The following is a 12,163-nucleotide window of genomic DNA, read 5'->3' as shown; positions in this document are numbered from 1 at the left end:
CTACCACATTTGGCTGGTTTGTCACTCCAAAGTAAGCCTGAACCATTACTCTGGTATTTAAAGGATATTTAACAATATTACCTTTTCTTCTGCTGAGCACCGACTATGCCTTTTATTTCCTTGCAAACTCCAGAGCAACCCCTTCAATTCTATTCATTCAACAAATATTCACTGACACCTACAACATTCAGGTACTATTACACCTTCATTGGTATAAAGTAATAATTAAGTATTCACAACAATATTCCCTCAACATTCAACTCTGAACAAACAGCCATCTGCCCTGTTTGGGGCTAATACTGTCCTTCCTATTACTCATCCCATCCAAAGCTTGAAAGACTGTCACTGACTCTTATCCAATCACTACATACACCTTTACAAGATTTTGAGAATGACTGAACTACCATACCATGATTACCTTTTCTAGAAATCTCTCTCCTCCCACTGGGTTCTCACAGTGTTGTATTAATAGCATTCTTATATTACTTAGTATATTCTACTTTGTATTATTCTTATCTGCCTGCATGTCTTATCTTGTCCCCTAAGCTTCCTGAGGGCAGGAATCCTGGCTTATTCAGCTCTGGAGACCCAGTAAATTTTTACTGTGTTTGAGACCTGGCAATGCTGAGTGAATAATCAATAAAGAGAATAGCAGCCCCTTAAGGCAGCAGTTGTCAGGCTTACCTGCACCTCCACCAACCAGTCCACAAGAATGGCCCTCATGTCACTGTTGATATCAGTCTGCCTGGTCATATATTTTTTAAGTATAAACTTTTCCTGGCAGCAAGAAAGAAATATTAACAGATAAACTCTTCTTGTAGTTCAAAATCATAACTTAGGAAAAACTATTTGCAACTAATATCTAAAAACAAATTATAACTTAAGTAATTTCTTCACAGTTCTAACTCATTATTTTTAGCTGGTATCAGATAGAGGCAGAGCAAAGTATCCTTTCCCAGACAAGGTCAGTTATCCTTGGGAAATGAACACACAGGATATTCAAGTGTCAGGGTGGATATTGAGGAGTCTAGCAGCATATGAAATATAGGCAGGAATACACCTATGACTATAGATGAATACCAACAAGATTCTGCCCCTTCTTCGCAATTCAATCAAAAGCACAATCCATGCTGTATAGAGGAGTCCTTCTCAAACTTTAACATACATATTTGAAAAATACTTGAGGATCTTTAAAATTTAGGAAGTCTGGGGTGAGGCTAGGTTTCTGCATTTCTAACAAGATCTCAAGTAAAACCAATACTGCTAAGCTAAGGCCCACACTTTTAGTATAGCAAAATTATCTCTTGCTTCTTCCAAGATATACTAGAAAAAATACAGTCTCTGGAGTCAGTTCATCTGTTACCATGTCCCTAGAGAGAAGATGAGACATTCATTGTTCCTCTTATACATGGCCTGCTAAAATTCTAGTTAGTACATAACCCTGGTCCCATCTGTTCCACTGAGAGAGAGAAGAAAATTTGGAATAGATGAACATTAGTGGTAAAGGAGACTGGCAGATTTGAAAGGAGAAAGAAAATTTCACCAGGTTGGAGAGCTAGAACAAAGAGTCTGGTTTTATATGCAATGCCAGAAAACTGCATAGAGAAAGGGAAAGATCTCTAAGAGCAGTCACTTGGAAAGAGCCCACTTGACAATTTTTGTGTCTGAGATTACCTCCTCAGCAATTAGAGGTGCGGGCTTATGGTTTCTAAGGTAATCAGACTTTAGTTCATGTCCCAGATCTACCACACACTAGTTGTTTTGACTGAGCAGTTTCCCCCAACTATGAAAAGGAGATAATAATACCTACCATCATGAAGTTATTGGGAGAATTAAACAAGATAATGTTTATAAATCCTTTAGCACAATGTTTAACTCATAGTATGCTACCAGGAGACGTCAGTTGCTACTGTTATTATTTTCCTCATCATTATTATCTCCCCTTTAAAGCTGCATTTGAAGGATGTATGGTAAGGAAATGAGAACTGGAAAATCATTTCCCCTCACCCTCATCCCCTACATACCTCTCTTTTCTTCATGTACCTGAAGATATCCTTAGCATATACTGAGCTGAAAAATGGGTCGCTGTTGTCTATGTCAGTATCCCCCAGTGGGATCATCTGCTTGGAAATCATCAAAAAGACATATTAGGAGAAAGATTCCAGAGAAGCTTAGCACACACACATAAAAATCACTCCTTCCTTCCCACTTTTATCTTCAGCTCAAGCCTTGACCCTGTAATCCTCATACTGTTGAGTAACCAAGAAATACTTAATCCTGTACATACCTGCTCTGCCCTAAGAACCAGGCACTATTATTACAGGTAAGCACAAGATTCTCCAAGAAAGACATTGTGATCTTACAATCTTTCAGCTTATGTCACCTGTTATGTTTCAATGCTTTGATCAGGCCCAGTTCATCTTCTTCTTAGCCTTTTCCTCCCTTGTATACCTTTAACCAGGTTATTTTGCCTACATCTAGGTTGTTTCTCCTCCCAGGTACCAAATCTCATCTCATTTTCCTTCTAATTTACAACTTATAAAGCATCTTCCAAGGAAGATGCCTCTGTGAATTTAACTCATCTTTAGCTAAGGTCCTATGTAATGCAGATTGCAATTACTAAGAAAGGCAATTTCCTGAAATTGTCTAACCACTACTGAAATACACACACACACAGAGTATTCCAGACCCTTGAGGGTATCCCTGGAATAAATACTTTCTAATGGCTCAGATACATCACTATGCCAATCATGAAGTCAAGAGATTCTACAAAGCCAGTCTGATTTAATATCACTTACTATATACAACTCACTTGCTTAGGAAGGCAAAAAAAAATCTCTTTGCTAGTAGCCACCTCCAGGACAACAAAGCACATGTCATCTAATTTAAGAAGAAAGAAAGCAGAATACCTCCTGCTGTGATCTCTTGTCACAAGATGAGAAAGGTGTATTGGAATTGGATTCACAAGTACTGGACTTGCTTGTGGTACTGCATGACATGATGATGGTGTCAGACAAGCCTGTTCCAGATTCAGGGGTGGTGGTGGACACATCTGGGCTGGTTTCAATTTGGAGGGTGAAATCTTTGAGAAAGGTGTCTGCTTTGTGAATGAGAGTCTTTTGCAAGGCCAATGGCTCCTTCCAGACAGCCTCCTCCTCAATCGTGGAATTCTCCTGCAAGGCCAAGGACTCCCTCAGGATGGTCTCCTTTTCAATGCTGGGCTTCTCCACCAAGGCCTGTGGCTGCTTAATAATGCACTCCTCTTCACTGGTGATGTTCTCTTGCAAGGCTGACTGCTTTTTCAAGAGGAACACCTCCCCCTGAGCAGTGGGCTGCTTCTTAAAAGATGATTGTTCCTCTATGCTGGATGCTGCCTCGGGGGAGAGCTCTTCCTTCAGAACCAATGGTTTCTTGAAAAAGAATTTTTCTTCAGTGGTGCTTTTCTCCTGCAAAGCCAACGGCATCTTCAAGAAGTCCACTTTGGTATCAGTCTTTTGCAAAACCAAGGACTTCTCCATGGTCAATAGTTCCTTGATATATGATTCTTCTTTAGTGGCGATATTCTCCTGTAAGGTCAACGGCTTCTTTGAGAAGGACGCCTGTTGCAGAGAGGTGTGTTTCTCTTTCAATACAGATGGATCCTGGAAGAGGAGCCCCTCTTCAGTTGTAGACTTTTTTTCTAAGGGCAACAACTTCTTAAAGAGTGATTCCTCTTCAGAGGTGGTCTTCTCTATCACCGTGTTCCACTGACTGATTTGCCTCATTTTTGGAGATAATGATGTCTTGGTATGAACTGCCTCATCAGTTGAAGACTTCTTCCTAGATGATACTGGCATCATAAAGGAATTGTTACCTTCACCAATCATATTCTGCAAATTCAACTGTTCTTGGCAGATAGACATTACTATTTGACTGGTACACGTTTGCTTCATTGAAGATAATGATTCCTCGGTAGAGACTGCCACATTTGTGGTATGTGTCTTCCTAAATGATAGTGGCTCCATAAGAAATTCATCTTTACTGTCTATTCTCTCCTGTAATGCCCATGGATTTTTCAAGGGGGCCACATCCCCGTGAGTGGTGTGCTTCTCTTGCAATGCAGAAGGTTCCTTCAAGAGGGACTCCACCTCATTGATAGACTCCTTTGTAAAGGATAATGGCTCCTTAATGAGTGATTTCTCTTCAGAAATGGTCGGCAATACTAGTGGCTTGGTCAAACAGGACTTACCCTGAGTGGTACACTTCTTCTTTAAAGATAACAGCATATCGGTGGAGGTTGCCTCCCCAATGGTAAACTTCCTAAAAGTCAAAGTCTCCTTTTTAAGTGATTCCTCCTCAGTTGGAGTCTTTTGCAAGACCAAGGGCTTCTTCAAGATGGATGCCTCCTCTTGAATGGTGTGCTTCTCCTGCAATGCTGATGGCTCTTGGAAAAGGGATTCCTTAGTAGGAGAAGGCTTCTTAAAGGGTAATGGCTCCTTAACGAGTGACTTCCCTTCAGATGTGACCTTCTGTAATGTTAGTGGCTTCTTCAAGTGGTACATCTTCCCCTGAGTAGTACGATTCCTCTTTAAAGGTAGTGGCTTCTTGGGAAGTGTTGCCTCCTTAGTAGTAGGAGTCTTCCTAAAGGAAAGTGGCTCCATAAGAAAATCATCTTCACCATCTTTCTTCTCCTGCAATGCCCATGGCTTCTTCAAAAGGGTCACTGTTCCATCAGTGGTATGCTTCTCTTGCAACACTGAGAGGTCCTGGAAGAGGGACTCCTCCTTAGGGGTAGGCTTCTTTTGAAAGGATGGTAACTGGCTAATGAGTGCCTTCTCTCCAGAGGTGGTCTTCTTCAATACTAATGGCTTCTTCAAGTAGGCCATCTTCCTCTTCCTCTGAGTAGTGCACTTTTTCTTTAAAGATAATGTCCTCGTGGTGAAGGTTGTCTCCTCAGTGGTAGATTGCTTCTTAAAAGCCAATGGTTCCTTAAAAAGTGATTTCTCTTCAGTGTCAATCTTCTGAAAGGCCAATGATTTCTTCAAGGTGGATAATTCTTCTTCAGAGGTGTGCTTCTTTTGCAATGCAGGTGGTTCCTGGAAAAAGGAGTCCTTCTCAGCAGTAGGCTTTCTCTTAAAAGACTCCTTAGTGAGTGGCTTCTCTTCAGAGGTGGTCTTCTGCAGTACTAGAGGATTTTTCCTACAGGATGTCTTCCTCTGAGTGGTATACTTCTTCTTTAAAGATGATAATGGGTTGGTGGAGGTTGCTTCCCCAGTTTTATGCTTCTTCCTAACATTCTGAAGCTCCATAAAGTAAGAATCCTCTTCAACACTGACGTCCTGCAAGGCCAACTCCTCCCCCGAGCAGGACTGCTTTCCCTGATATGAGCACATATTCTTTAAGGATAATGTCCTGTTGGTGATGGCTGCCTCCTCGGTTTTATGCTTCTTCCCAAAAGTCATTGGCTGTACAACATCACTGTCACTCTTCCCCTGCAAGGACAGTGGCTTCTGAAAGAGGGACATTACCCCCTGATTTGTGCACTTCTTTGAAGATAATGACCTCTTCATGAGGACTGCATCCTCAGAAGTGGGTTCCTTTTTTAAAATGAATGGCTGTTTGAAAAGAGATGCTTCCTCAGTATTGGGTGTCTTGGAGCTGGCAGACATATCCCGAGTGAGCAGTTTATCTATAACGTTTGGCACCATGGTGGTTGAGACTACTACTGGTGAGGGTTCTACCTTATATCTGCAAAGGAAACAATGTCTGGGTGAGAAGAATGTAGTTCCTAGAATCCTTACCTATCATTTCATTTTGTCACTACAGTTACTAAATGTATGGAAAGGGAAAGGACTGCAACCCCAAGAGACAGACTAGAGGGTAAAAATCAATGGGTACCATAGCAAATCAACTAAGTAGCATAGTGTATAATTTCTATGATCTAGGTTCTCACACTTTTCTGAAAAAATTCCCCCTGAAATCCTTATCTTGCTTTTTCATATATGACTTATTACCTTTATTTATATAAAAAGGCTTTTATTATAATACTTAGCACATTGTATGAGTGATTTGCTTATGTATCAGTCTTTCTCACTAGCTGCATTTGTCTTTGTCTATCAGCACGAGGCATCTGGTGAAACTCAGATTGAAATTAATATTGTTTGAAGGCTTATAAGAGAGGATTATAAGAGAGAGGCTTATAAAAGGCTTATGAAAGCTTATAAGAGAAAGTTGGTCTGGTACTTAATGTTCATGGTATCTAATCATATTCCCTTCACCCTAGGCTATTCACAAGATGCTTTCCCAGTAAAGGTAATAAAAAGACCAAAATAAACATTTGTTGACATGTGTCAGATGCAAAGCTTTGTTTTGAATAGGACTGCACTTCAATTAGAATGATTAACCTGGTGTGACCAAATCACTGGATGACTAGAAATCAGAACAAGAAAAGAGAATTATTGGTAAATATGTTCGATCTGAACAAAAGTACCTCAAAAAAACTAGATATTATATGATTCCATTTATATGAAACATCCAGAGGAGACATATCCACGGAGGTATATCCATAACAGATAGTAGACTGATGGGTGTCTGGAACTGGGAAGGGGTGGGGTGGAAGATAGAAATGGGGACTGGGAAATCTATTCTTCCTAAAAGAAGTAATTCCCACTGGAATGAGGAGAGGATATAGAAAGGTCTTACTCCATTTTCTAACTCTTCTTCCAATAAAAGTTTTCCTAGGAGTAAATCCTTTTCCCAAATCCTAGGTGAGAATACTCATATCTACTTGCAGAACCTGTGATCAGTTCCCTAAAAACAGCTGGAAAACACACATTTTTGGCCTAAGGAGACAGTAATTTCTCTCGAGTGACAAGAAACAAGCCTCCCCCTAAGGCTTCTTATGGGAAGCAGACTGGTAAGCTATTAATCAGCTGCTGAGAATCCCCTGAAAATTGGCTCCACACTCTCAAGCCCAGACTTGCTCAATCAGGGACTGAAACACCAAAAGAGAAAATATGAACACAAGATCTCTTGGCAAATTCCTCAATGACAACAGCTCTTTCAATATGCACACAACATGGGGGTGAGGGGCAGAGGGAGGGAGGGAGGGAGGGACAGAGGAGGGAGAGACAAGAGGCCTGGAATTCTTTAGCAACTTAGACCATCTAAGCACCCAGGGTTAATATAGTACTCACCACTGTGGCTCACTAACAATGTTCTCAATGGGGACAAAAGGCAGTCGAAAGGATGTCACTCCCTCTCCTTTACCATCTAAAGCAATGCCATCTGAGTTCCCTCTACTCACCTTTTTATATTCATCTTATTGTTTTCAGGCAACCTATTAGCAGATATGTTCCTGTTTCTCTTCTTGGAAGTATCTTTAACAAACTCATTATTGGCTTCCTTCTTGGGCTGGACAGGTTGACTTTGAGGAGCCTGAAAAAAAAAAGGGGGGGAGGGAGGGTGGTCAGGAGAAGGAAGCAAGGAAATGGAGAGAGAGAACCTCAAATTACTCAAAAAGTGGTTCTTATAGGAAAGTCCTGACCCACGTCCTCACCCTGGATGCCTTGTTTGAGTGTTTTCAGAAACACCAATCAAAATATCTCTCAACCAGTATGGTACCAGTGCCAACTAATCATGATGGAAGCTAGCAGTAGAGTAGTCCTGGCACATATTAGCTAAATAGTAGCCCTTGGTGATTTCAGGATACATAGGATATAGTGTTGATCTCCATACTGGCTGGCAAATTCCCAAAAAGATATTTTGTAAACGTCACATTCCATTTTGACCCCATAAGACATTCAGGGGGAAAAAAGACCATATAACTGGCTTTGCTGCCTGAGAATGCCAAGATCATCTAGCGTTTCAGGGTAGACCTCTAATACAACACTATCTGTGATACATCTATCCCATCTCACTGAGGGGATATTTATTTAACATGGGGCTCTGGGGAGCTCCACCAAAAACTCTAATCATGATTAATTCTATTAAACAGTAGAAGAAATCATGGGACTGTGAATAACATCAATAAAAAATCATTTTAAAGGTTATGCCTTTAAAATAAAACAAACTGAATCTAATTATATTCCAAATAAATACCATAACCACACTGAAGGACAAAAGAAAGAAAACAGAAGAAAATACAAGAAACAGCTAATCCAAGTAAACACAGGCTATATACCCTCAGTATATACATCCTCAATCAGGATGGGTTTGTGGGGTGATAGGGAATATCACAAATAAATCTGGAACTCTTTTTAATAGGTGTGTTTATTATGGTAGTGTGGAAGAAGTAATTCTGAAACTTTTAGATGTATTATAGTATTGAGTAAATATGTTGATGATCTTGGGAACCATGGTTCTCATTGTAAAGAAGGAACATACAAATATGGATTGAGGAATATAAGAAAGAATCTTGTGCATTGGAATGGGAGCTGTGCAGACTCATGATTTCTTACACAGGTATATTATATATATATATATCTGAATATACAGCAGTGTGTGTTACTTGTGTACATATAGATATATGTGTGTATATATATCTTTAAGTACAGATATGGTGGCTTAGCGGTAAAGAATCTGTCTGCCAATGCAGGAGTCCCAGATTCATCCTTGGGTTAGGAAGATCCCCTGGAGGAGGAAATGGCAACCCACTCCAGTCTTCTTGCTTAGAGAATCCCATGGACAGAGAAGCCTGGCCAGCTACAGTCCACGGGGTCACAAAGAGTTGGACATGACTTAGTGACTAAAAGAACAACAAATATATGTATTACATCCAGATATTTCCTAACTCTGTCTGCAGAAAGGGTAGAAAAAACAGATACCCCAGTAGCACACCTAGCACTGAGATCTTGGTCTCCAGTACTATTCCCCACTCAAAGGAGCAGGAATTCTTTGGAAAAACAGTTGACTCCCTGTCTGAGATAAAAATAGGCACATGATGAGTCTGAGACATCCTGTTATGCTGGAAAGAAAAGGCTCAAAAAAATGATGACAGTATGTCACAAAGACACAATAATTAGATTCAAGGGGACCCTAGTGGCCAAATCTTGGACAATTTGAACACCAAAATAATATAATAATGAACAAAGCACTGAAAAATAAAAATTCATAAGTCTATATTAATAATAAACAGGGAAGAAGGGAAGGCTCTGCTTATAGAATGCCAAGGGCAGACCTGTAAATTGGGAGCAAGAGCTACAGCTGGAAAAATCACCATAAAGACTGAGTTAGGCAAAAATCACCAATGGATACTAAATCCAGGGGGCATGTTGATGAAGAGCGGTTATTTGCAGGCTCTTAAGAAAGAGTGTGTCCCACAGACTGTTAGTTGCAAGAGGGAAAAAAAAGTCACTATACAGCAGAGAAACTAGACAATATCTTGACTGGGTGATCAAAATTAACCTCACCAATGAGTGACAGATGGACATTGTATGCCTCCAGATGTGATACCCTAAGGACAGACTATCACCTATATAGTACTCTAGTCAAGTATGTATAACACCAATCTAATCCCATGGAAACATTAGAAAAAACATAAAATGAGGAATGTTCTATTTTTAAAAGGGGGGTTGAGTGGGACTTTATTCTTCAAAAATGTTATAAAAAACATAGAAGTTATGGAAGCGTTCCAGATTAAAAGAAGCTAGAGACATGACAAGTAAACAACCCTAGACTGGATCCTTCCCTGGAGGGGGAAAAATGCTTATAACGTTGACTTTACAAAGTCAATGGGAAGAATGGGCATATGGGCAATAAATTACATAAAAACATTACATCAGTGTAAACTTATGAAGTTGACTGCACTATGGTTATATAAGACTACTTCTCTGAGGTAATAGACACTGAAGTACTTAGGGGTAAAGGGCCATGATGTATGTAAGAAGATGGGATAAAATGTTAACAATAAGTGAACCTAGGTAAAAGGTATATGTGTGTTCTTTGTATTATTCTTTTTGCAACTTATTATAAATTTGAAATTATTTCCAAATGAAATATAAAAAAATTATGCCTTTGTATCATCATATCATAATAAACTACTACAATCCAACAGAGAATTCTTTCTTAGGCCCTCAGGTTGTTGTCCACTTCTGCTCTTCAAAGAGTTTGGCACAGTTTGTATTTGAATTTCACCTAAAGATTTACAAACTCCTGTGTCCAGCCAAGACCCAGAATTAGAAAAGATGTGCATTCTTGGCAGGATAGAGGTGGAGAACTCTATCACTCTAATTCCCGGAGTGAAACTTTCTACTTGCCATATGTGAAGGTTCAATGCACTAATATTTTCAGATTTAAGCTCAAGGGGGCCTTTACCAGTATTTCCCCATAATTCTTTCACCGAGAAATAGGAAAACAGAGATGAAAATCCTACTGACAAAACATAATTCAGGAAATAGACCTTATCTCCTGATCCAATGGCTCAGGATCAGCTCTAACAAATCAAAAGTCCTTCCCATGCTGGAAGGATAAAGAAGAGGGAAAAAAGACAACTCACAGCAGACTAAATAACTAAAACAGATCAGTTCCTTTGGCCAGTCAGAACCTCACTGTGGTGAATGCTGAGGAGAAGACAGATATGGGGACATGAAGACATAGTAATACTGACAGGAAGAAGCAAATCATCATAAAGGGAATCCCCAAAATTCAGAGAGAAAGGAGTCTCCAACCCTCAAAGAGATGAGCTCAGACATCTGCAGGAACGTTCAATCCTGGAATGACTTAGGTATATTGTAATGACGGAACTTTCTCTGGAAAGCACCAAAGACAATTCAAAATGACCAGAACTTGAATGCAAAAGGGGAAATGGGCTTTCTGAACTTCTGAAAAGCTAGAGGCAGAGATACTTCCCTGGGATGCCTTGCTTTCCCTACCCTGGAGAAGTATGTGACCTAACAGATGGTGAATTCAGTTGGAGAACCAGAAGAGTCCTAGCATGTATTTCCTATTAATTTGTTTGTTCTTTATCAATGATGACATAAATTTCACAAATAAAAAAGTACTGAGACACAGCAGGAAAGTTTCTCATATGCTGTTAGACTTTTGTTTGCACTGCCATCAGGGACTCTAGAGGCCAAGGGAAGCTACATTAAGATAGGCTGCATCTGCTCCTGACTTAGGTGGCTACCTTATCTCAACCAAGTTTCAAGAGTCATGGTAAAATAAGTCAGGAAATGAATCTAACTTTACAGGTCTGTGTGGGAGGCAGCTCTTTCAACCAGTCTATAGTAAATCCGATTATGCAGGAAGCTGTAACACAATTACGCATGTTGTAATCTGCATGGGGGAAAGACTGGTTTAACACAAAAGTGGTCACATGGTATCTAAAGAGCAGAGATATAAAGGAGAGAACTTTGCCAATGTTTCTAGTAAATCTAAGAATTCTGGTAGCCACAAAAGGACACTCTATTATAGAGGGCAGGACAGGCCTCACTATGGTTCTCTGTATCCTAGATGAAACAGACTTTAAAACCAACACTGGCCATGTCTTCATCTGTGAAGGGGTTATAGTTTTAGTGTCTGCCTCATAGGATTTTATGAGTATTAGGAGAGTGGATACATGGGACAATGCTTAGAATAGTGCCTGGCATGTGGTAAACACTCAGGAGGTATCAGTTATTATTGATTTCTAAGACCAAAGGTTACCTATATTCAATTAGTAACACTGTAACTATTAAATTTGATTTTTTGCTAGTACCTTAATAATACCAAAAGAGAGGTAACTTGGAAGTAAACTCAAGAATTCTAGTCAGAATTGAGTTTCTAGATATCCCTAGTCAAAAACCAGATAATGGAACTGTGGTCATCAATGGTTCTGTACATCAGAGGGCAGTTTTGATTGTCACTATGACTGGGATGCTACTGGAACTTAATGCCATGGGCCAGGAATGCTGGTTGAAGTCAGTCCTACACAGTAGAAAACCTGTCCTATTCAAAAATGCCCATAGTGCCTGAACTGATAAACACTGCCCTAGACTACCATGAATCCACCATAGTATTGACACTTGCCTCCAAGGCCGAGGCAGCCAGTCGAGCCATCTCTGGACTTTATCTAAATGCAAGATTCCATAGTTCTCATATCTGTCTACAATTTCACATCTGATCATCACTCTGTCTGCTGCTTTCAGAGAGCTCCACCAATTAATACAGATGGTATGTGCCAGCAGAAAAGCCCCTACAGTTTCTG

General features: G+C 40.0%; 1 protein-coding gene across 4 annotated transcripts in view; it reads right to left on the bottom strand.

Annotated features, from left to right (window-relative positions):
- The window catches only part of CCNB3 (cyclin B3), a 57,021-nt gene that overhangs the window by 26,808 nt on the left and 18,050 nt on the right, over positions 1 to 12,163 (bottom strand). For 2 of the 4 annotated variants that reach the window (XM_081566970.1, XM_081566969.1), the window contains exons 4-7: positions 7,286 to 7,416; positions 2,910 to 5,727; positions 2,025 to 2,120; positions 685 to 777 (exon numbers count right to left, since the gene is read on the bottom strand). In XM_081566970.1, coding sequence (XP_081423096.1) covers positions 685 to 777; positions 2,025 to 2,120; positions 2,910 to 5,727; positions 7,286 to 7,416 — 3,138 coding nt within the window. Of the gene's footprint in view, positions 1 to 684; positions 778 to 2,024; positions 2,124 to 2,909; positions 5,728 to 7,285; positions 7,417 to 12,163 lie in introns of all 4 variants that reach the window. The other 2 variants (XM_081566971.1, XM_081566968.1) reach the window with 2 other exon arrangements.

This window comes from Giraffa tippelskirchi, chromosome X (genome assembly GCF_054371585.1).
Source record: "Giraffa tippelskirchi isolate mGirTip1 chromosome X, T2T-mGirTip1v1.2.pri, whole genome shotgun sequence".
NCBI lineage: Eukaryota > Metazoa > Chordata > Mammalia > Artiodactyla > Giraffidae > Giraffa > Giraffa tippelskirchi.
Note: the sequence above shows the minus strand (reverse complement) of the source record. Positions and strands in the feature narration are given on the sequence as shown.